This window comes from Anomalospiza imberbis, chromosome Z (genome assembly GCF_031753505.1).
Source record: "Anomalospiza imberbis isolate Cuckoo-Finch-1a 21T00152 chromosome Z, ASM3175350v1, whole genome shotgun sequence".
Taxonomy (NCBI): Eukaryota; Metazoa; Chordata; class Aves; order Passeriformes; family Viduidae; genus Anomalospiza; species Anomalospiza imberbis.
In genome coordinates this window covers 11,762,819-11,788,930 of record NC_089721.1, presented here as the reverse complement: position 1 = coordinate 11,788,930, position 26,112 = coordinate 11,762,819, and the positions used below count along the sequence as shown (strand labels likewise).

Below are 26,112 nucleotides of genomic sequence, written 5' to 3'. Positions count from 1 at the left end.
CAGTAGCAGTCAACAATCAGTTAACCTATTGCCTTGTCCTCCCACCACTTTTTACAGCTAATTCCTTTATTCCCAAGGACCTGGTAAACTTGGAAGGAAACAGGATACTGAGGGCCAAATAATGCTCAATAGTTTAATCAGAGAGTTCAGAGGAAATTTCGGCAGGTTTTCATCCTTATTATAGAAGAAAGACCACATCAACTTTATATTTATATTCTTCTACGAATGGATTTAAGGAAGAGAGGACAAAGTAATTTTCAGTTCTGCAGGATTACAAAAACACACATGGGAAATATGGCCAGACTCTAGGCAGCATTAGTCACTGCTACTCTGTAGCTGCTGCATCTGGAGAATCACTGGATGTCTCATAACAGCCCAGCAGCTTCCAGCACTTCTCTCAAGTCAGCTCAGGGCAGAAGTTAAAAGGAGTAATGGAGAGAAGAGAGTCCTTGCAGGCATCTTTCCATCCCTGGCTGCAACAGTGGCTCTTTTTATTGCTCTTTTCAAATGGCATTATCAACCCTCACGCTTTGCTGTCTTGTGTTAGACCCTGACCCTGAGAGAAAATGAAAATTAGAGATGTGCTACTGCAAGACACTGTCAGCTGTAAAATTACCTTTGCAGTCTGTTTTCCTAAGAAGCGCTGAGGACGGACACAGTTTCAGGCTTGAGTTTTTTATATTTACAGTGGATTTAAGTCTAAAGAGGAAGGAAGGATAAGGATTCCTATACCTCTTTGCTATTTAAATACTGAGTTTTTCTCACTCCATTTTTGAATCTGGGCATTTGCTCAGTGTTTTTGCTTGCAAGGCATACATTTTAGGCTGAGGTGAAGGGGATTGGTACTATAAACTTGAATGCATCCTCAGCAGAGAACATTTCTTGTCCTGATCACAAGCAGAACTGACAGGACCAGAGTGCCAGGCAGCTGCTGGATGTGAAGAAAAGCATGTTTCTATTCAGATTAATATATTATTTAACAATATTGGCTACTGAAGACAAACTCGGTACAAAGGAGTATCGGCACATGATGTTTACTCTGGAATAACACACTCCCCTGTGAAAAATAGGGGGTTTGGACTGGTGTTAATAGACTGCTTTACAAGTTGTATATGGCCTTGTCAGTTCAAATAAATCCTCAACTCTTCATACTTGATCAAGGCCTAAAATCATATCTGCAGCTGTTCCATGTCGCTGAGTCACATCAAATTGTTTTCAGAAGGAGCTCTCTCTGTTCCAGCACTCCAGTTTAAGAAGATGAAGCACCCCACCCTCAGTGTCTGTATCCCTGAGGCATGATGCTGTGCAACATGAAAGTCTAACGTGACCCTGTTGAAGAACCATGGGTCCCTGATGCTCTGCTGCATGGCATGGTCTTGGCAGATCAGATCAGCATGTAGAGGGATGGGCAGATGAGAGGGATGTCCACCAGAGGGATGGGCAGATCAGCTCCTTCTTAGCTGGAGGAACAGCACCACCACAGCTAATGGGACATTTTCTTTTTATGAGCCCTGGCTTTCATCTGACACCTTGCTCACCAAACCAGAAGAAAAATTACTTCAGGGGGAAAAAGTGACTTGCTTATGGCCTGGTGAGGGAGCTGGATTGGTTCACCAGGTGATCTGCTCAGTGTTAACCTTGTGAAAGTGGGGGTTTAGGTCTCTAGAGGGAAAGAACAAGAAGGCAGTGAGGTAAGAAGAAGTAGGACAACCTCCTTCAGCTCAGCAAGTTCCTGCCATGGCTCAGATGCCCTGAAAAGAGGCAATAGAATGGGTGGGAAGTCCTGACTGAGAAAAACACATCTTCACATTGACTCAGCCTTCAGGGCATGCTTTTTGAACTGGGGATGAGATTTTGTTCCTCCCTTGCCCCAGTTTGCCTGACATGAGTGCTGCACTGCAGACTTGCAGGCCATGGGGAAAGACTTCTCTGGAGGTATTTTTACAATGGGAGTTTTCTCACATCCTTGTGGTGGGACCAGCATCATCTGGACCACACAGAAAATGGGGGTGGTTCAGGGCTTCAGCTGCTGCCAAAAGGCAAGTGTCAAAGTGGGGTTGAATGTCTTCAGCTTCCATCTGAGGGTGCCATGATTGGATCCTGTCACACCTGGGTGATTAACAAAATACCTGCTTCATCATCCCCTGACTCTGAGGTGAGGGAAGGATAATTAACTGCCCCCATGCATCTTCACACAGGTTCTGCATTCAGTTTAATTAAGGAATTAGTTTTTTCCATCTCATTAAGGGGAAAAAAGCAAATGGGGTGATGCCTGAACTGCAATTTGCCACTGGTAGGGATCCACAAAGCCCAACTGGCTATTCCCAAAGTGCACATTGGTGGGCTCTTTGCAAAGCTGCTGCTCCTTGACCCAGAAAAAGAAAAGCCAGCAGCAGCAGGCACACAGAAACCTACCTTCCTCACAGGTCTCCCCTCCTTTGCCCAAGTTGCAGTGGCAGCGTGAGCCGCCCCGGTCGTAGTCGTTGATGCAGAAGCTGTCTGCAGAGCACACGGCCTCGTCGCAGGACAGGTCAAGGAGGCGCGCGGCAGAGGACGCACTGCCCCTCCGCACTGCCCTCACCGTGGTTGCCCTTGCTGTGGTTGAAGGCCGTGTGATGGCAGCAGTGGAAGTAGTGGGTTCAGAAGTGGTTGGAAGGACCCGGGACAGGAGCCTGGAACTAGACCCTGGAGTGACCTTTGTTTCCACCAGAAATTTTCTGTTGCCTCCTTTAATAGCAGGAAGTGGTCTGAGCTGAAAGGAGGAAACACCAATTCAGAAAAATCAAAATTCTATGGGGAAACAAAATTAATACCTTTTAAGATGCAGATCTGAGGCAACAAACTTATCTTCAATGAAGAAAAAGAAGTGACCACATCACTATATCTGAGCACTTAATATCAGATATTAAATTTCCTGACAGGACAGGACACTTTAAAATATCCAGACTATAAAGAAAACAGAAGTGCCAAAGACAAATCTTGACATTTACCTCTTCTATATAAATGTCGTAGTCTGAATCATCAATATCAAATCCATCACCATCACCAGTCACTGTGTCTGTGATGTACCGATGCCCATAGCTTCCACTTCCCAACTCCTCAGAGCCTGAAAAGACATAACTGGCATATTCAGTTCATATAGTTTTTTTTCTCTTTGCACACAGCAATTCAGATCTTACCACTCCCCTGATTCACAACCCTTAAATCTGATGCTAATGTTCATCCTGTACAAACAATGAGAGTGTCAGTCTGGTGATGACAGATCCTGTCCAATTGATATACACACAACTTAAAACAAAGTGAAACCTTAATTTAGTCACCTACTAGGTGATTAAACAAATAAAGCAGGCAAAGCTCAGTTCTCCTTCAGCAAACTGACTTGTATTCATCTTTTTTCCAGAAAAAAGGTTTCAGACTTTTTTGGCATGGGCAACGTTTTAATGACTGAATTGTTTTTAAGTCAAGCTTTTCCCTTTTGGAAACACGGTCTTGTATCTGTTACTGGAACAGCAAAAGAGATAATAAATAGGAACAGCAAAAGATATGTGTACAGGTAAGGTACACTCTATTTAGGACTTAATCTACCTCTACTGACTCCAAAACTCCTGAAATTAGTGTCCGATGTATGTTCTTAGACTATTTTTTAAAACACAATTCAGCACCTTGAAATGAGAAACATGCACAAACATCTTCACCCAAAGGATTGCTGGGCACTGGAACAGTCTCCCCAGAGAAGTGGTCACAGTACCAAGCCTCACAGAGTTCAAGAAGCACTTGGACAATTCTCTCAGGCACTTGGTGGGATTATTGGGGCTGTCCTGTGCAGGGCCAGAAGTTGGAGTCAATGATCCTTGTTGGTTCCTTCCAACTCAGGATATTGTGTGATTCTATGACCACGTGTTTTCCTAGTACATAATCTATTTCTGCCACTTCCCGGAGTGCTGAACTGTGCTTTGGAGGACTCTGGGCTGGGAATGGACAGTTTAAACAGTAAGGGGATCCTCGTTTCTATTTCACAGAAAGTATCTGTGCTTTTCTGCACTTTACATAGCAAATTCTGCCTAAACAATGGTTTGTGCTTTTTAGCTATTAAAATTCACCAGGTCATGAAAAAATATAGTTAAAGTAACCAAATCATTACAGCTACTTGTCATTTCAGTGAGGCTGAGAACAGATATCTTTAAACCATTACAACAACAGAGTCATATATCTGCCTTTTCCATACAATATTTTTCCATCACTTAAAAACAGCATAAGCAACCTTTGGTTTACAAAGTCTCTAGTGAGCTAAGCATACTTACCTAAATCTTTTTGTACTCTATCCTCCTTTGCTGTGATTGCAGCCCAGAAGTCCTGGCAGGGAGTTATGAAATCCAACATAAGTGCACCAGAGATGAATGTGTGCCCTGGCTGACTAACTGGCCACACTCCGTATGCTCTGAAGAGGTTACTTATCAAAGGGCTTTGCACATTACATCAGCATACAGAAAAATTAGAAACAAACGAGTAGAAATGATGAGGCTTACGCACTTGCAACCAAGAAAGCATGCTGGACTGTGACAGAATGTGTGTAAGTCTTTCCACTCTAACATGTACTTCTAGTCATCCGTAAATAATACATTTTATCTGTACATTAAACAGAAGTATTCAGCACTGAGTTCTACTAAATGAGCTAAGCAGAGAACTCCGCTCTATGACCAGTAACAAGATAAGGCAAACAGGACAAACTACATCCAGATTATTTCTGCTAGTGACTGTGAACGCACAGGCAAAGGATTACTGTTAGGGAATCAGACTGCACATTTATGAACTGGTCCCAGTCCGACAAAAACTGGAATGAATTTCACCATGCTGAAATCAAAACGTAAAACACCCCTCTTACTCCTAGTATTCAATTTTATAGTCATTCAGGTTAATCACCATCCGGAATAATTTTACGCCAGGTAGGAAGCTAGGGAGACTAAAGCAGAGAAGAGTAGAGTACAGCAGAATAGAGTAGAGCAGAGTACAGTACAGTACAGCAAAGCAGCATAGAGTAGAAAATTATTCCATTGGAAGGAACCTACAATGATCATCTGCAAGCTGCATCTTCTACCCATGATTGCATCAGAATTCCCTTTGTTAAACAGTGATTCTGTAAGACATGCATTTCTACAAAAGAGTTTCACTGTGTAAAACTGCAAATATATGCATTACAAACATGATTTGCAGTTGGATTCCCTGGTTTTTGTAGCAGGGTGGGGTGGTTTTGTAGGGGTGGCTTCTGTCAGAAGCTGCTAGAAGCTTCTTTCATATCCAGCAAAGCCAGTCCCTGGTGGCTCCAAAGATGGACATGCCAGGCCAATTAGAAATTAGGGTAATGCCCCCGTGATAACATATTTAAGAAGAAATAAAAACTAAGTTGTGGTGCAGTTTTAATTCCTGAAATAAAAGAGTAGGAGGTGAGAACATGTGAGGAGAGCAACATGCAAACACAAGGTCAGTGAAGGAGGAGGGGCAGGAGCTGCTCCAGGCACCAGAGCCGAGATTCCCCTGCAGCCCCCGGTGCAGCCCTTGGTGAGGCAGCTGTGCCCCTGCAGCACAGGGAGGCACGGGAATGCAGAGATCCACCTGCAGCCCCTGGAGGAGCCCACGCCAGAGCAGGTGGGTGCCTGAGAGGAGCCTGTGAGCCTGTGGGAGACCTGTGGGAAGAGGGCCCTGCTCCCAGGCTGGAGCAGCCTGTCCCTGAAGGACTGCACCCCACAGAAGAGTGACCACTGCTGCAGTGTTTGAGGGCGCTGCTGCCCATGGGATGGACTCACACTGCAGTAATTTGCAGGGGGCTGCTGTCCATGAGATGGAGCCATGCCGGAGAAGGTCATGGAGAACTGTCTCCCGTGGGAGGGACCCCACGGTGCAGCAGGGGAATGACTCCTCCTCTCCCTCAGCAGGGAGAGAAGCCCGAGTGATGAACTGACCACAGCCCCCATTCCCTATCTCCCTGCACTACTGGAGCGGGAGGTAGAGCTGGGATGGAGACGTGGGGGAACATGTTTTTTAGGGTTTCTTTTACTTCTCATTATCCTGCTCTGATTTTGTTAGTAAAAATTCACTTCAAGTCTCTAACTGGAGCCTGTTTTGCCCATGCCTGATATTTGATGAGTGATCTCTACAGGTCCTTACCTCAACACATGAACCTTAACAATTTTTTTCTCCTCTGTCCAGCTGTGGAGAGGAGAGAGAGAGGGGCTTTGGTGGGGGCCTGGCATCTTGCCCAGGTTAATCCAGTCTTCTTACTGGAGAATGTGGGCAGTCATGAAGATTTTGAGATAAAGACAATAACTGGGAGAAGTAATAGGCAAAACAAGTACTGAAAAGTGTTAAGTGTTATAGAGTAGAATGATCATGGGGAATTTTTCTTGTAATTGTGGTCAAGGATTAAGGAGTGAATTTTGTGCAAATTGTTCATTTTTGTTCTGTGTTGTGATGATTTTATTTTGGCTTTAATGTTGGGGGTTTTCTTTAAAGTTCACCACAAAAGGGATTTATTGGTAATATCATGTACAATATCTTTTTAGTATCACATACAATGTCCTTACTTCTGCCTTGATTTAGATGTAGAAGCACAACGAAGAAAGCCAGCTCCAGTTCACAGTTTGCTCCCAGCATTCCTCATTGGCTTCCTTCATTCTCTTGAGCAAGAGCTTCTTATTCTCCTGCTTCCTCCTTGTTCTTTTGAGTGCACTGCTTCTTCAGAGCAATATGCCTGCGTTTATGCTGCAGCACTTGAGTAGTCCCTAGTCACTGGATTTTAGAAGCCTTGATTCTGGGTTTCTTGCCCCCCTTGTTCAGAGGCTTCCTCACAACATACTGGCAAATGTCATCCTTCTCTGACAAGTTGGGCATTCTGCTGGTCTTCTTGGGACCAAGAAGATAGGGTTGTGTCAGTCAGCCCCAGAATGCCCTTTTCACTCTTTTTCACTATGACAGAGTTCAGGACATTCAAGTTTGCATCAACAATGCAACCACGAACGGATTTGCACTTTCTCTTTACAGTTCTTCTAGGGTGATAGCAGGAATGCACCTTGCTGAGCAGAAGGCAGACACATCTGTGAGGCAGGATGCCTTGCTTCATGGAGAAACCTTTGTCACCACTGATCCAGACAACATATCCCTCCCACTCCTCATCAAGGGAATCAGAATGGCTCTGTGGCCATCCATTTATCATAAAATGTTCTTAGCTTGCACCCATTGTTCAATGAGCATTTGGCAGCCACTGGCTGGGAAAGAGATGTTCAGCTTCACCGTGCTCACACATTGTCACTGCTGGAAGGGGCAGCACTAACTCAGCTCCCAGCATTTACAGCAATTTTCAGCTCACTGAATCACAGCATCACAGAATTAACTAGGTTGGAAAAGACCTTTGAGATCATCAAGGCCCACCTATGACCTAACACCACCTTATCAACTAAACCATGGCAGTGTGCCACATCCAGTCTTTTTTTAAACATGTCCAGGAATGGTAACTCTACCACCTCCCTGGGAAGATGACTCTAGTGCCTAATCACTCTTAAAGTGAAGAATTTCTTCCTAGTGCCCAGCCTAAACTTCTCCTGGTGCAGCATAAGATTGTGTCCTCTTGTTCTGTCAGTGGTCACCTAGGAGAAAAGACTGACCTGCTGCTGACTAAAACCTCTTTTCAGGTAGTTGTAGAGAGTGATAAGGTCTCCACTGAGCCTCCTTCCTCCCCGCCTAAACAACCCCAAATCACTCAGCCATTCTTCATAGGGCTTGTGTTCCAAGCCTCATTGCCCTCCTCTGGATGCATTTGAGCATCTCAACTTCCTTCCTAAGCTGAAGGGGCCAGAACTGGACACAGCACTCAAGGTGTGGCCTCACCAGCATTGTGTACTGGGGGACAATCATTGCCATGGTCCTGCTGGCCACACTATTCCTGATACTGGCCAGGATGTCATTGGCCTTCTTGGCCACTAGAGCACACTGAACACTGTTCGCAAATTTTCATTGAAAATACAGGGAAACTAAATTTCCATGCATTTTTAATGAGCTTTTTGGGATATTCCAATTTGGCCCCCACTCCCAGCTCACCTTCTGGGGGTGGTTCTGAGAGTTTTTTATCTCAGTACTGATCTTTAAATTTTGGAAAGAGTAACAATAATCTGGGAAAAAGCCAACGGGGTATCAGCTCCCTCTCAGGTATTGTTTGAAAGCTCACCATTTCCCCCACATTTCCAATATTTTTATCACATGTTGGAGTGGTTAGAGGGATCAGTTCCCCCTTCCCCCACAAGTCCAAACTTCTCGTGCAACAGTATGCATTCTGATTAAAAGATACAGCTCTTTGTCATATGCTTTTTCTTCAGAAGGCTTTATTTCATTTTCCAACATCAGTAAAATTTTCAAAAGAGTCTCTGTCCTTTGTAACTTAGGTAATTCTGTTGAAGGGTGTGGTATCATCACTATCAGCTCTGCTACATCATATGCTAATGTCTTAAAAAAGAGCAGGCCTGAAGGTGATTATCAGAGAGGGTGGCTCCAAGGAGTTATCGCCCTCCTTCAAGGTGCGAAGGGAGGTGGCATCAGTGACATCTTGGGCAGGGAGCCCTGCCGCTCTGTCTGCCTCCTCATCTTTTATAGGTGGGCAGGGTTCAGTGTGTGGGGAGGAGTCTGGCTGTGGTGCAAACTCCTCGATGGGGGTGAGGTCATGTTCAGGGTGGCCCATCATGCTTCCCTCAAAGATGTTAATTTGCATTCTAAAGCCATTCAGCTCTGCACAAACAGATTTCTGGGGTTCTGGGCTAGTTGCTTTTGGGCCATTAGCTCTTCCTCAGCCCTGAGGACAAGCTGTTGTTTCAGCCTTCAAGGCAATTGGCACCATTACCAGCTCCTCAGCAAAAATGTGCTTCTCTTTTTGGGTAGCCAGACTCTCTTATGTTTTTTATCTCTTTTGGGACAGCCATCTTAGACTGACCATGTGCTCCCTGGGCAGCCATCTTAGACTGACCACAGGCTACCTGGCCAGGAGACTTCTTTTTCCCCTTTGCAAAAGTTACAATCCTTTCAGCGGCTGCCTGCAGTTTTTGCCAGTTATTTCTCAGAGACAAGCTTTACAAGTGTACAACGACTTCACTTGGAGAGCAATCCAGATATGCCCTTGACCTTACTGCTGGAGAGCATCAGTTTTAACCAAAACCTTTCTCTCCTTATGCTGCATCTAGCAGTTAACCTTGTAGCTAACCACACAAAACAACTCTTTGCCTAAACTCAACATCCCTTCCATTCCTCACCAAGGGAATCACCCAGGACCTCTATGGCCATTTGTTTCCCATAAAACATTCTTAGCTCACACCCATCATCCACTTCAATGGCTTCTGGCAGCCAGTGGCTGGGAAAGAGATGTTCAGCTTCATCATGCTCACACCTCCATGCCATGGGAAGGGACAGCACTAACTCAGCTCCCAGCATTTGCAGCAATTTTCAGCTCCCTCAACACTGTTGCTTTTAAATCAGGTCAATGCTACTGTGACCAAAACTGCGGGAGAAATAAAAGCTCTCCAACAACATTTGTTAAGTATTAGAGAATTAAGGCATTACTTTATTCTGGCCAGGATATGCAACAGAAATAATTTCATCCACACATTGTCTGGGTTGTGCAGAGAAAATCATTCCATCACACATGTCTCTTTACTAGATTTTTCACATACTTATACAGTCAAAACCCAGAGAAATCCATTGGTTCATTGGTCCTAAGTTACACAGTTCTTAGTATTTGGTTTCCTATTGGTTACTGATGTCTTCGATGCTAATTAGGACGTCATTCTTGGTTCTCTTAATGATCTTTTCTCAGACCAGATGTCTCTGGCACACCAGGGAGGAAGATAAGGCATTGATGTTTGTTAATGGTCACTTATTCCTTGTGCATCCTCTGGCAGCTCCCAGTCCATTGAGATGTCAAGCTCATCAAGCCCTGCCCAGAGAACAGTCTCTTAAAAAGAAACTTCCATTTCCTTCCCCCCAGGGCAAAGATGAAGAAAACCCCTAAATGAAGTTAGTTAAAAATTTTAGTTGCATAATTTCCAACACTATTGCTTATTGCCTTAATATTATGTGTCTGAAAGTATTTCAGAGCTAATATTGTTCTTTCAATGAATAAAAGTATAATTTGCCTAAGAGCAATGGAAGCCATAAAGATAATTTGACACAATGATGTGTCAAGGGAAACAATCTAATCTGTACTCAAACAAGCTGTAATAAACAAACTCCATTTTCTAACTTAGAACTCATAAGCTACAAAATAAACATCTGTTATGGTCAAAATGCTGTCATATTTTTTTTCTCTTTCCAATCAAACGTTCTATTGGCTTAATGGGATGTAAGTTCAATAAGGATGGAAGAAGTGAAGCAATGCAGAAAATGATGTAGGAAAACACTAGATCTCAAATTCATATTCAGATAAATGCATTTGCATGTATGGGTATGATTTTAATGTCATGCCAGTTTCACAGAAATTTGAGTGGTTATCACTAAACACGTTAATAACCACCAGCATGCAATGAAACATGGTAGCTTAGGAGAGACTGGCAGTTCTCCAAACAGCAGGTGTGCCTCTTTCGTCCAGTAGATCAAAATGTTCCATGTTTTTCCAACAGAAGACTTCAGAAGACCAAATGTACCCACTATGTAAAACCAGACAATGGTTCCTTTTACGTTAGTAACTGGTACAACATTTAGAGCCTGGAGAGAACAACAAAGGTATGGCTGATTGTATCTGGTAGAAAGACTGCTTTGAGACCCTTCTTCAAAGACATTCACTGTGTACGTTTGGTGTCACCAGAATAAGTGTGACTTCAGAAGATGTCCTAATATCCATAGGTCTCCAACTCTCCAATTTTTTCCTGTTCCTGACTCTAGCTATCTGCATTTCAGCCAGCACATGCTACATTGCTCTGCCTGCTGATCTGTGAGCAGCTTTGGTAACATGTAATGCACTTGGGAGCAATGCAGCTTCTGGATGGACTCCTGACCATGTCTGAACTTACATAGGTGAGTACACACACAACTGATGAGGTACTTTTCAGCTGCCTTGTTCTTCCCTACATTTGGGTTTTGCTCACTGGAAACATCATGACAGCCACATGTGATGTGATGCAATATAACTACAAAACAGGATGCAGAGAAATTAACAGGACTTTTTGTAAATAAACCACTACATCAGCCCATCTCTCAAGTGCACTGTGTGGCTTTCCTGGAGAGCTCATCTTGTAATGGGTGGTAAATCAGGGACAATTAAGCAAAGTGGTACTCTGCAAATACCAAAACAATGACTGCAGAGATTATAAGCAGGCTATATTTAATTAAATCAGTGTTCCAGTGTACAAGGAGATGAAGTCTGAATAAGACCTTCTACCAGGTCCTATAATCCTGTTTTACAAATAATTTAAGAACTTGTGGGGGTCATGAACTTTAGACAGCTTCTTTCCAAATAATTAGGGATTAAGTTATACAAAAGAAATCCTTCTCAAAACAAATATTAAGCCGCAAAAACTTTTGTTTTGCTGATTATGTTGCCATCATCCTACTGATGAAGAGACATGAGAGAGTGTAGGAGGTAGAACAGGGGGCACTATAACAGACAGATTGAATGGAAGTGTTAACAGACTGACTGGCTTCATACAAAACCCCCCACAGGAGGGGTTTCTTAATCCAAAATACATTGGGAACATTTTAAAACACATTTTATGCTTTTCAGTGACTCACAGTGTGACACTGCATGTCTCTTGTCCTGTCCCTTGCTTTTTGTCACTGTCCCTACAACTACCAACACTGCTTTTGTAAATTCTCTGGAGGTGTGTGGGAAACAGTTCTGTGGAAAACCTTCTCCATTTATTATCTCCAGGACACATTACCATCATTTAAATCAAGGTTTGGGCCCCAGAGACTGCCCTTTTTTTGTGCCTGAGCCTCAGCTGACACATTCAAGCTCCATGCAGAATTTATAAGCATCTGTGGCAATGCCCTACTCTATGTGATCCTGGCAGTGACAGCCAGGACCAGAGGAAGGGATGTGCCCTGCTTAAGCAGTCATTTCTGTCACATTTGTTGTGGAGACAAGCAGGAGGGTATTTTTAACAGAAGACACTTCCTCTGTTGGTCTGGTAAAGCCCAAAGCTGGTGACCTTGCAGGCACAGTGCAAACCCCATCTGTTTCCCGAGGAGATGAAGGGTATTTAAGCAATGCAGGTGATGACTTTTTTTTTTGTTTGTTTGTTTTATTCTTTAGGACAGTTTATTTTATTATTTCTAAACTGAGTATGTGCAATCTTTTATTTTCCAGTGATTTGTCCATGACATTTTGAAAGATTTTATACAACAAAATCCCAACAACCATGTAGGTGAAATACCCACAACATGCAACTGTAATTAAGAAAGGCAACAAAAAATTTATTTATTGCATCATTTCACTCTAGAAAAAAAAATTAATGAAACCAAATCACAAATAAATGAGAACCCTTGAGGAAACTTGCCCTCTCTTTACTCCCTGAAAATGGAGCAATTAACGAAGCATGCATTTTTTAGTAGGTAAGGGGGTAACTGCTTATAATCAAGGCCACATGTTCTATTTTCAAGGACCTTGGGAGGTCTGTCACATTAGGTGATACTGTCAGCATCCCTTTTGGGGAGCACAGGTTTTCCTATGCTGACCTGAAACAATGCAGTCAGGAATAGTGCAAATCCACCTCCATTTTAAAAACAAAATGAGTGAGCTACCTGCGAGAACGAGATAAACCACAACAGAAAACATCCCCAGGTAGCATGGACTCATCTCTGCCTCAGTCTGCCTTACAAGAGCTGCAAGAGAACCTCTGTAAGATGTCATGGACCCTGAAGGTCCTCTGCATTTGAGGTAATGTTGGGAAATTGTTAATCAATTAAAATAAATATCAGAAAAGCACTACTTATTTCAAGTCATGCATAAAAAATCCAGCATATAAAAGTGTAAAATTGCAAATTTTTGAAATCGAAACACATTAAACACCTTAGTGTCAGCACCATGTGAGCTAAATGTAATGCAAAGGAGTCAGACATAACTTCTGCCAGTTTTCTAAGATATTTCAGGAATTTCTGAAGAATACATAGGCAGACAGAAAATAGCATCAAAAATCTGTGGCATGTAGCATGTTTCACTGCTTAGGTGGAAGGAGGAACCACAGTAGTAATGAAGGTAGTAATTCTTATGATGTGTTCTCTGAAGAAAAAAGGTGCTTCAGTTTCAGAGATGCTAGCTGTCTGGCATCTTTTCAAAAAGGAAGGTGACTAATAGGTCACTCACTGGCACTTTGAGACAGTCAAGCAACTGGTACCACCTGAGCCAGCCCCAGGAGACTATCAAGTGTCTGTGAATGGCACATGCCCTCCTGCAGTGACTGATGAAAACCACAAAAATTTGAGGACCTCAAATCTGCTGAACCTTAACACCTGAGCAACTGAAATTAATGATTAACTGGACCAAAATTCTGGGCATTCTGGCTGCTAGAAGCAGGACGGTACCTTCAGATACATAATATGAATTAGGATTGAGTTTTGATTGGATGTCCTTGAGCACCGTGTGTAGTTTGGGGTTTTTTTCTGTTCCTGTTTTTTTTCTGAAACTTGTCCATTGAATCATTCTGTGGTGGTTTTTAATGTTTTGGGGAAAAAATGTATGTTCAGGCTATGGACAGCTTTAATGAAGAACAATTTTCATAAATTGTTTAGCTTTTCTACTAACATGCAGAATACTTGTGTATCTGGTTAACATAGTCAGTCTCCTACACAGACATCACAAGTAGAGAGAAGTGAGAGCTGGTATCAGCTAGGCTATCATCTCAGCTACACTCCTCCCTTCAGAAAACCAGATAATTTATTTCTAAAGGCATGCATCCCTGACACGTTTGAGCAGCACTCCTTGCTCTGCACAAATCTGCTTGTTCTGATGACAGGTATCCACAAGATAATGCAGGTTTTCATGCATAGTGGCTATATGTAGTTTTTAAGCCTATTTTCAAATAGCACACTGACAAAAGAACAACATTTGCATTTGCCAAAGGGTCCAGAGCGCCAAAGTAGCCCCAAGTACAAGTCTAGAGCAGGGCTGGAGCACATCACAGACATGACATGGCCCTGGCCTGCAGGAGATCTGCCTGGTCATGAGGGTCTCTGCCAAGCACTGCCAGGCCCTTGGAGCAGGGAAACCAACCTCTCAGCCACTGCAGCACTGATGCACCTACCCTGGGCCAGCTTTTTTAAGCCCAATCAAAGATCAGTGCAAAATGCATAATACACTGAATTTTCAGGTCTGATCCAGGCATAGAGAACCAAGCTAATGTCCCTTATGAACCTTTCTAGAAATCAGTGCTTATGCATACCAGATGTGAATTTGATTCCAAGCTCTAATGACAGAAACCCATGTTCTAGAGATATCTTGGCAGGCCTCTGTGGAACAAGCAGTTTCCAAGGCAAAGTGCCTTCCCTGGAGTACTGCAGTAATAAGCTCAGCATAAGGATGATTCCACCCTTATTAATAGAGCGAAGCACTTTATCTTTTTCTGACCAAAGGAAGCAGCTGCTAGCATCCAAAGATAAACAAGATACCAAGGAGCACATGTGTGCTTGAGGCAGCTGGAGTTGACCCTGGAGGATCCATGGGCCGAGGAACTCCAGAGTACACTGCACAAAGTTTTCACAAACATTTACTTCAGAAGTTAAACTATGAGCTCAGCAGCCATGGCAAACTACATGCAAACTGTTCAAGTGACTGAATTTATGACAGAGAGACAAAAGGAAAAAAACCTGCCATATAAGACTCAATGAAAAAAAAAAACAAAAAAAAAACAAAAAAAAACTGCCATATAAGACTCAATGAAAAAAGGGATTCCACAACAGAGGGGCAGTTTAGAAAGCAATCTTTCTAAGGTTAAATTGGTGGATCACTAAGCATGTTTTTTATGTTTTTGCAGCGTGCAAACTCTTCTTGCAGAGATCACAGTCCTACCTGAATATTTGCTGCTCACTTTCACTAGGTAATTGGAGATAGTTTGCAATTGAGAGAGTGAGAAAATTAAAAAAAAAAAGGCACTTTAAAGTACTGATACACATGTTTATAGAAAAATTTTGGAACATTAATGATTTAGCTCAGTCTCCATACCTTGCTGGCTTTAGCTCTGTTTCCTCCATTGTTTCTCTTTATGACATTGGGGTTTTGCTGTTAGAAGATGTGATTTGAGCAATTCCCAATATGCTCTGTGTTGGCTTTGTTGGGATTCTCAGGAATTCACATGCAAGCCAGGAATTTGGGTGTGATGAGGAGCAACAGCCCCTTAAGGTCAGTCTACAGAGACACCGGTACTAGCAGAAGATTGCATCCTGAGGAAGCCCAGCAGCAACTGGACTAACACTTAGCAGTGTGCATGGTCTATATTGCTACACAAATGTAAATATAATAGTTAACAAGTTAGTATGTCAGCAGGTTCACGTAATATTTTTGCTATGCAGCTTCTGATCAAAAAGGGGTGCTTATTTCCTTATATCATTATTTTCATGACTGTGCTAATAGTTAAGAGTCTTACTCCTCAGAAAACTGTACAAGTTTGATTTGGTCCGAGTTGCTGAAATTATAAATGAAATATATAAGATTATCCTCCAAAGAACAGAAAAAATGAACGATAGACTGTCTCTCTCATTTCTCCCCATGATATTCACCTATTTGTACTGCATTAAGCCAGCACAAAATTCAGAAAGTAGTGGTCCAAAAATACCTGTCAATGACCTCCAGAGCAAAGAAATGGCATGAGAGTGGTGCTGCCTGGGTCTTTTCAGATCTTTGCTCTTGGCTTTCTTTCATGGGGTGCTTGCTGCAAACTCCTCAGACAGGACTGAGAGGTGTCAGAATGGAGGTGACTGTGCCTGGAGAGCAACTCTTTCCACCAGCAGGCCTCCACAGATACCCCAGATATACTTTATTTACAGATGTACTTCATTTTTGTTTAGCTTCAATAACAGAAAGGTGGTTGTACTCACTGAATGTGCGGATGACGTCGCTCGGTGCACTGGCAGGGCTGGATCCAAAGGAGTTTGCTGCTCGAATGGCAAACTGATACTTCGTGTTTGGGAGAAGTCCTTTGAGAACCATGGACTCCATCTGGATCTGCTCTCTTATTACCGTCCAGTTGCTGTCAAGGTCTGGCCTTGAGGATCAAACAAAGACCAGGTCTTGAACAATTAAAGCTGGCTGTATATATTAGCTGCATTTATACTTTTCTTGGGAATCCACTAATAAATGAGACAGAAGTCTACTAAATCATCACTGAAACCCTTCACTCTTAAAGGATCAGACTGTGCAACCCACCATTACCAAGCTGTGAAGCCTGTGATGTCAAAACTGTATAATCATACAAACCCAATTACTCAGATTTTGCTTATAAAGCCAAGAACCAACTGACAAATCCACTTAGTTTATCTGTTTTGTGGATTTTGGATTTAGAGTTTCCAAGTAAGAGTCTATTACCCGCAGTACCCACCTCCCTGTGTGGCTGTATAAGGCAATAGAGGGCAATAGAGGGAAAGATCTTGGTTTATATATAATAGTTTGTGTTCTAATGCCAGTAAGTCCCTTTGAACATATACAACCATTAGCAAGATGAGAATCCAACATTTGTTCTCCCAGGTAATCAGGTTAATCCACTCACATAGGAACATACAGAGCCGAAGTCTTCTCTTCAGAAAAAAAAACAGACAAAAAAAAAAAAAAAAACCAAAAAAAAAAAAAAACCTAAAAACCCACAAACACAGAAAATACACAAAACCCACAGAACAATAATGCAGAGAACATGGCCTATGTACCTGGATTTTGTAACAACATTCCTATAGCTGCTTCTGGACAATCCCTGGTCCCTGGTTAACTCCTGATTCATATTGGAAGCCAACTGCCAATAAGTACTTCTCTAGGTGCCATTATATTTCATGTGAAACCAGTGTAACCATTCACATGGCAGTTTGTTATCAAGTGTTTTAAGTTCATGCATACAGGCACATTGTAAAGGGGTGGGTGACTTCAAGTACTCTGAGAGAGTATTCTGAAGCTTTCACACCAATTCCACTCTCTACAGAAGTGGCCTCTTCTTATCAAAGAGAGAACAAAATAAGAAGTTAAACAAATACAAACAACATAATAATATAAACATTCATTCTAGGCCACCCAAAATATTATAATTAAAGTTTATGAAAGTAAAATAAGGACAGAAATAGCTTTCAGAGAAAATTATTCCACTGTTTTTGCAATATTTATTACAGGAAATAGCCTCCAAGTGCACCCTGAATCTACAAGTGTTTACACAGGACTAGCTGCAAATGTCTCCAACAGGCTTCAAATTAAAAATTATAGCACAAGGCAGGCATTTTGTATTTGTTTATTTTCAGCTGGAAGGAAATGCCAAAGTTAATGTATGTTTTTTTTTAGTGGTCAATACAAGATTTATTGATTGCTGAAGTCCATTGCTTTGTGCCACCATGGCAAATGCCGTGGCAAAGCAGCAGTTCCCAGGTGCCTGTCTCAAGTGCACAGTGGCACACAGGACATGAGTATTTCATTATTTTGCTAAAAATAAAAACAAAATCAGAAAAACACACAAGACGTAATGATAGCTAAACAGACCATCTTAAGTCACCCTTCACCACCATTTCCTGGTAGACAGAAGAGCATTTATTTTGGCTACCCTTCCATTGTTTCCCTCCTCTGAGCTTTTGATGCCTGGGCCAAAATGAAAATATATAGTGTTTTCCAAATGAAAGCTGTTAACACTGCCTCCTTCCAAAGGCTTGCTTAGCAGTGTTTTCAATTTTCCTGTACACATCCTTTTTTGGTTCTAATTCCCATCCAAGGAATTCCTACTAGCTCAAGAGCTGCCTCTTTGCAACAGACTTTGCCCGTGTGTCCACCCAAGTGGAAACAACACACCTTTGATGAAGGGACCCAAAGGAGGCATTGCACCCTAAAAAGATCTAGGAGATAACACAAACAGCAGGCTAGGCTTCAAATACACTGACTGTCCCTCCCAACATTTCCTTCTGCAGAAGTTTATAATAAAGGAAATGCCTGCAAACATGTAAGGATCTGCAGCTGAAGGAAAGAGGGAGATTTATCACTTGACCTTTGCTACTTCTCCAGAATGCTCCCTGTGTGAACAAAACAGTATGAGATGAAAACATGGCAAACAGATGGGGAAAGGAACACAAATTCAGCTGGTGAGTGCATCCAGGGCAAGCCAGCTCCCATGTTCCCTGAGATGAGAACATTTTGTTGAAAACTGTCTCCATGGTCTTGTTTTTTTATGTCATATTTCAGTGTGTTGTCAACTTTTACACTGGAAGGGCTCATTCTGTTACCACTTTTCTCATTTTTCCTGCAGCAGTACATTCCCCAACACAGGGAACAACACCTTGCAGGGCAGCTCCAAACATTGTATCTGTGAATGGGGAAATCAGACAACTTCCATGGACATTGCCCACTCACAGTTGCAAATGTGCAACTCCAACACATAAAAGCTATGCAGAAAGAATCAAACAAAAGTCATAGTGGTTTTAAAATAATAAATATATGGCTAAAGCAAATAGGACTGGATACGTATAAACCACGGGCAGAATTCCATGCCAAATGTACCCAAAAATTTTGGATTATTGATTTATGTTGTAACTTGGGAACTGATGCAATTAAAGAAGGGAATTCTTTCTGATGCAGAGAACAGCAATTTTATAGTCACTTGAACTTCCTTTTTAAATCACCTGGAAATTATTTAAGTGTGAGGCACCCCCTAGCAATCCAATTTTTTTAACGTTTCTGATTTTTCTTCCATGCTGTATTCATACTCATCTCAAGGGGAAAGTTCATCTTAAAATGGTTTTAAAAAGTATTCCAGCAAATAATAAATATGATGACAAGTACAATACATCATCATTTACAATAGAGAAATCTCTTGTATAATATACTGCACTATAATAAATTATTTTTAGTAACTATTATTATTTCACATCACTGTGACACTTTGTACAAAACAGATCAACTGATATGCCAGGTCAGCTGTGAGGAAAAGTGGACAATTTTGGTAACTCATTCTCTTGTTAGATATTCTTCTGATGCTGTCTAATGTTGTTAAGCATTTCTTCCCTAATATCTTTCACTCCTCTTTCTTCATCAGTTATCTTTTCAAGGAGTTAATCTCACAAGCAGTGAGCTAAATACTAAGTCAGATATACCTGTTTCATGCAATAATCAGGGAAACAGTATTAAAAGTATTTTTTCCTAGACACTGGGAGGTGTCCCCCTGGTCAGATCTATTGTTTCAGGTTCTTTGCAAACAAAAGCAAACAATGACTGTTGGTTCAGTGCAGTGCCAGGGACAGACAGTTCAGCAGGGAATGGATTCAGGGATAGATTTTTCTGGGAGGGAGAGGGAAGGCTTCAAACTAATCAAGAAATCTGTGCACAACACTATGCTGAATCTGCACCACCCTAACATCTGAATACAAATAAATCTCCCAGTTTTATCAGCAGAACCTGCCTAGTTCATTGCAGCAGAAGTTTCATGTCACTACCAAGATACTGAAAAATTTCCTTTGCATGCCAAGATTAATATTAAAAGCTTTTGATTTCATCTACATACCAAAGAGATGAAAATAAAGTGACCTGATTGTTTTAGGGCATGTGCTGCTAAACCCTTGTGGTTCTGTAGCTGCTGTGTGGCTATAAAAATTCAGATAAGTTAATCACCAAGTTTAAAAGATCATGTAGGCATTCAACAGATTAAAAAATTAAGTATTTGGAGTGTTTGAGTGAAAAATAACCAAGACATTTTTAAGAATTAATTTTGCATAGCATCTTTAGGAAAAAATACCCAAGCTCATATGCTTAAGTCTGGGGTCTCGCTTTAAAGACTTTCATAAAAATGTAATTTTTCATTAAATACTTCTCACTGTTAACCAATAAAATATTTGCACTGAGCCTATAAATTTGCACAGACATGTATATTTTGATTTTAACATATTCCATTGCACATTCCCTTAGAACTATCCAGTGAAGAGTCCTACAGTCTCCCTCTGGACTTTCAGCATTCAGACAAGTGGGATTGTGATCTCCTTAGCATCCTCTGTTAGTCAGCAGCACAGTAGAGCCTGAATTAGTTCAGCTCATCCTATATCTGAAGCTGCCTGCAACCCTCCACTGCCTGTAGTGAACCAACTACTTCCTTTGGTCCCAAGGGAAATCCCTTAGGCAAGTGCTTAAATAAAGCACCAAATTTAGACCCTGAATAGAGACAGGATGCAGGCTAGCTCTGGTTCTGATTAGATTCTGGTATCTCAAAACAATTAATATACTGAGTTTTCATGAATGCTTTGAATTTCCCCAGTATCACAGCTGAGCAATTGAGAGGAGTGCTTTGTCGCAACATGTTTTTCCTATGGTTAAAACCATAAAGTTAATTCTAAAGAGATGGAAATTACTTAAACAATGTCATAGTTTTTAGATATCTCTGCTGTGCCAAAGCAAAATTACAGATTTGCATTGGAAAGTTATTAATTTTGCAAAATCACAGGATAATGGTGTATTTCTTTGACACAAGAGGACCCAATTCTAATTTACTCGAACTGATTTGTTTTAGCCTTACACTGGTTTAATTTACTAGCTTTAACTCATGATAGTACATTTTATAGTAATTAAAACTATATGCAGCAAAATACAATGAAGCTTAAAGTTAAATGTTTACCTTTAGCTGCCATTAGGGCTTATGGCTCATTGAACTTACTCCAAATATACAAGCAAGCTTCCAAGTCTAAGAGAGCATTATCCCAAGATTAACAAAGGCACTTTCAACTTAGCTTTAAACCTCAAACTAAACAGTGTAATCAAAACATTTTGCTGTTAGCAAATTCTTTCCCAAAGTCTAAAGCCAATGAAACACTGAAATTTCAATCACTTGCATCTTTTGACCTAAACAGCAGCTTTCCACTCCCTGGCTGAACAAAAACATTCAAGGGTGCACTTTCAGTGTGTCAGATGGAGATGATGGTGCCCACTTCTTCCATTAGTAGGCTCCTGGTGCTATGAAGAAGTGTATATAAGCCTTCAGGTTCCACTGTGCAGTCACTCAGAACGCAAGAAAATCCCTTCCCCATCAACTAAGCAAATTGGAGAGAAGAGATGCAGAGAGAGCAAAAAGCTCAGATAAAAATTGTGTTCAAAAATAGATATTGAAGAAATTTCACTGTAGGTCTACAGCAGACATTACACGAAGGAGATAAATATCTTCAGCCCTCATGTCCTACCTTGCAGTGCACGGAATACTGGATTGCTTCCAACTAAATATGGGGGCTTTCAGCCCAAATACAAAGTGCATCAGTTAACAAGTAGGTTTTCAGTCTGGGTATTCTTTCTGCTATATCAGTATCTTTTTGCTATATCAGTATCTTCTAGATTGTACCCATACTTTGAAATCAAGTTCTTCCTGTGTGTTTAACAATAACAATTCTTTTTTTTAAAAATTACCATGTTTTCCTTAATAACAATTTTTTTTTTTACCTTTTACAGATCAGAGTAGTGTAAGAATCAATTCTTTCATTTTCAGGAACCTCAACTAAAACCTATAATCAAGTATTCACTCAAAGAATTAAAAGGGTGAATTTTACATTCACTGTAAGGGTACATTGAGGCAAATAAAAATAAATAGATTTGTATGCAGATATTAGCTCACACAAGCATATGAACAGTCAAGTACAGATACTTGTTTATGCTTGCAGATACAATCACCTCCTCCTGGCCCTTTTTATGCAGCTTGTAAAAGCAATTTGACTTGAAACTTCTGACAGTTCAGTTCTACTACTGTGAATTTTAAGAGTTCCTCACAAAAGAACAAAAAAGCACCCCACCAGCATCCCATTTACCCCCCCAAATCTAAACAGAGAGATGAACATTTAATGTAAATTTGATTTGCATTAGCATAACAAAGCAAGTCTAAATCCTGCAAGCTTGAGACCCAAACAACTTTATGTTCAAGAGGCGTCTGCATCTGGCACTGGGTTATGTGATTTAGACATTTAAGGGATACAGTGTTAGGTTGATGATTGGGCTGGATGATCTTGAAGGTCTTTTCCAAAACTGGTATTTCTATGATTCTATAACTTTTGTCAGGTAAAACTGTCCAACATACTGAATTTTCAGTCCTCAGATTATTTTCTAAAGCAGCCTAGGCAACCACTCTGCCAAACATTCTTTTCTCAGCATGGTTTGACAGCATTTGATTACAGGAGAAACTTATAACTTCATTAATCCAAGCCACTATTAGAGGAAACAGATCAAATCAGCCCTTATTTTTCTTCCATCAGAAAGTACAACTTATTGGTGATTTTATAACAAATTGGATCCTTTCTGTTTTTGTCACTAAATTTCCATGGTAATTCAACACACACTTAGAGGAAAACTAAGCATACAATACACAGTAAGTAAATAAATCATATCTATATGCAGTTGAATAATGCAGTTTAGGTTTAAAAAACCCCAAAACACTATAGTGTGCAAACACTGAAACTCAGACTCCACTAGCAAACTTGCCTGATAAACTCCACCGTGTAGTACTGGATGGGAGAACTTCCTTCACTCTCTCCAGGCTTCCAGGACAAGGCAACTTCTGAATCAGAAACCACCACGATCTGGGGCTGATAGGGTGGCGCAGGAGGCATGCACTTATCTAAGAAGTGCAAAGGAGTAGCATTAGAGAAGCAGATGGGTTGCTACACACAATATCCAACACCCACAGACTTAGGAATCAAATTCATAGGCTTCTCCCCTCATGTTATTGCCCCTCTAAAACCCTACATATGTGGAAAAGTATGAGTGAAACACCATGATATTGCACATGTCAGAGGTTAGGTGTGAGAGTTACAGACATCTACCCTTCCAGTTTTGCAACAAAGCCCTGCAGGCAGAGTTACCTTGGGATAAAGTTGTGACCTCCCTGGGCACGCTGGGCCGTCCTTTCCCTGCCCAGCCATACGCTCCAACGCTAACGCGGTGTGGAGTGCCTGGCTTCAGGTCGCCAATAACAACATCCTGCCAAGTCAAGAGCAGACAAGCACGTTGTGACAGCAGTTCTGTGTAACTGGGGATGGTGCTGTGAGCTGGGACTCAGGGATCTTGCATGGTGTTTTCCCTGTACTCTCCTTGGAAGATTGTCTCCTGCCCAGTACAGCTCAGAAACAACAAACACAAATAGAACCATGTTTCCTCTCAAGCTGCAGCTTCGCCCCAGGGGAATCCACAAGGTTGACCTGGACCCATTTCTCAGCATAACTTATAAGGTTGCAGATATTTGCATTTTATATCCAGCTTTTTCACTGGTGAAGCCAAAGTCACATATTATTCCCTCAGTTGAGCCAACTGCTAGCATTTAGTATCAGTGTGGTGTGTTTTCCCCTTTTTTTTTCCTTGTTTGTTTTTATTTCTCTTTTAAATTCAGAGGCCATAAAACCTCCTGAGAGTGAAGCAATTTGATGCAGTGTGAACTGATGATCCTTAATTTCTCACGGAGCAGAGCCCTATCCCATCATCTCTCACAATTTTATGAGCTCAGCTAACAGCCTTGACTTGAAGCAAGCATTTCCCTTATTTGTCCTTCTGCCACAAACACAGAAAGATTAACCCACAGACAACTACTGTAAAGGAGGCAATGCTCAGCTCCATGTGAAGAGCTTGGGATGATGAATACTCTTTAGAGGAGCCTGTTCAAATCTCCCAGAAAATAGAAAATATCACCAAAACATTACATTTCATCACTGGCTGCTTCACATAGCATGGACCAGACTCAGACATTTAGATCTGATCTTTAATGGAGAGTGCATACATGTGTAAAAAAATTGAGTATTCTTTACCTGCAGCCTACCTGGAATGTCTATGTTAATCCCAGAATTATGAATTTTGACAGCATATACAAGGAAACAGAAATATCATGTTCTATACCACAGACTGTTCTAGTGCGAAAAATAAGCACTTTTAAAAAAACAGTTTTACAGCTATTATTCTTCTGGTTTTCATTCTCTGATATTAAACACATTAGTCACAGTGCATTTGAAAATGCAGAGTTCTCCTTTTTCTTCATGTTGGAACAGACTTTAAATCTGCACTTCCAGTTGCATTAAAATAGTAAACAAGCCCCACATTTTATTAACTGCTAAATTTCCTTTTGATGGTCTTTTGGAAAAAAATACTTCCTCTCTACTCTTTGGGGAACTTATATTATTACTACAACATTGTTCAGCAACACCCTACCATCTGTCATTTCTCTGGACATGGTTTTGGAGCTCCAACACTGATTTCCTATTAACATGGACCACCTGACCACTATCATGTTTTTCCATCATTCACCCTTGATCTGCTCAAATGATCTGGACAGGTCTGAGATTAATCTGAGCTTATGACAATGCTGGAATAGTAACTGTCCAGAGAAAGGCAGCAAGAACGCTCACTCTGAAAGATTAATCTGGGTCTTTCAGTCTCATAGCTGAAGGGACTGAGGTCTTTTACAATGTAACCTGAGAAGCCAGTTGCTGAAAACCATGACCTCCTCCTGGTGACAGAATTGATGCCCCTGCTCCTGCCTTTCCATCCTCCATGCCATACGTACTGTCTGTCTGCCCTTAAATTATGTGCATTTTTTTTCCTGACAGTATTCCTCTTTATTACACTCATGCTTATGAGGAAAAAATCCTTCATTATCTGCCTTATTGTTTTCACACTATTCAGGACCTTGGCCCTTGGAGAGAGTTAGATATTCATGTATGTGCCTCATATTATTACCTCCAGACTCAAGTCTACAATAAACTGAACAGAGAGAATTTCTTTGAGTGCCTGGCCAGTCAAGATCAAAGCCCTAATATCTACTAAGGTATTCAGCAAGTTCAACATGCATGCTCTCAAAACCTCAGCAAGGTGTACTCATGCTTTACACACATGGCTACCTGCCTCCTTCTGGCAGTGCCCTCTCCATGAGCACAGTCCTGGAACACACAGTGGGTACCTCTGAAACCAAACATCTAATCTTCAAGGATTGGGATATCAGTGAATAAGTAAAAATTCAGGACACCATCAAGCTACCCTGACCTGTGGCAATGTCAGGGAATACCCTCCTCACACCAGGAACATTTTCAAATCAGATCCTGGAAAAGAAGTACAGTTCCTTGTGCCCCACTGTCCAATAGTCTGGGAGTACATATTTAATTTATTTTTTTGCTTGTATTTAGAAAACAGGTCTTAAACCCAAGTTCTGTCCCTCTCAGAAGAGACAGAGTGGCCTCATAGATAACAAATTTAGGTAGTATGTGGAAGAGTTATCTCCATCATTTTTGTAGTCCCCCCTCCACTCAGATTAGCTCTATATTTTGAAGCCTGGTGGCCCAAACTCAACACTCAATTGCTGATGATGCTGCAATAGTCACTTTCTTGCCTTGCACGACTCTCTTGTTAAAATCCTGATAAATGACATTTGGTATTCTAATTACAATCTCACACTGTTGAATGGGGTGAGGCAATGTGATGCCTTTTCTGCAGTAAGGGAGCCAATTTCACATAGATTATCCCATATATCCCTCCCTGCCCTGCCACACAGCTTGCCTCCCCTACAAGTGTGTTGAAACTGTGAGGCTCAGTAAGCTGCCTCACAGAAACCAGGATTACAAATTGTTTTCAAGAAGAATGTCTGGTTTCTGCTTTGTTTTAATCCAAAATCCATCAGACTCCGGATTACAGCACAGCTGCAGGAACAGAGCTGGTTTTAATGACACTCTCTCCCCTGGCAACAATTCCTTCCCTGAACTACTGGTCCCATTTTGTACTGGTATGTTTAGTGATTTGACAGGGAGCGGTGTTGCTCTCCAGAGCTCTGTGCCCAACCTAAAACCTCCCACCTTTAAAGCCTACAAATTTTTATTGACTTTTCTTGGTTTTTATGTGTCCTGAATATTATGCCCAGTTAGAACAACCGCCTATACTAAATGGTACTGCATCTTGCACTTCCCCTGGCTGCTGTCACTTAC

The 26,112-nt window shown here is 41.4% G+C and overlaps 1 protein-coding gene and 1 pseudogene across 2 annotated transcripts in view; both read right to left on the bottom strand.

Moving 5' to 3' along the window:
- Positions 1-26,112, bottom strand: part of EGFLAM (EGF like, fibronectin type III and laminin G domains) — a 75,453-nt gene that overhangs the window by 28,995 nt on the left and 20,346 nt on the right. For both annotated transcript variants that reach the window (XM_068177320.1, XM_068177321.1), the window contains exons 5-9: positions 23,017-23,134; positions 22,637-22,772; positions 16,057-16,223; positions 2,991-3,106; positions 2,416-2,752 (exon numbers count right to left, since the gene is read on the bottom strand). In XM_068177320.1, coding sequence (XP_068033421.1) covers positions 2,416-2,752; positions 2,991-3,106; positions 16,057-16,223; positions 22,637-22,772; positions 23,017-23,134 — 874 coding nt within the window. The remainder of the gene's footprint in view (positions 1-2,415; positions 2,753-2,990; positions 3,107-16,056; positions 16,224-22,636; positions 22,773-23,016; positions 23,135-26,112) is intronic.
- LOC137464377 (small ribosomal subunit protein eS6-like) lies at positions 6,591-9,410 on the bottom strand (annotated as a pseudogene).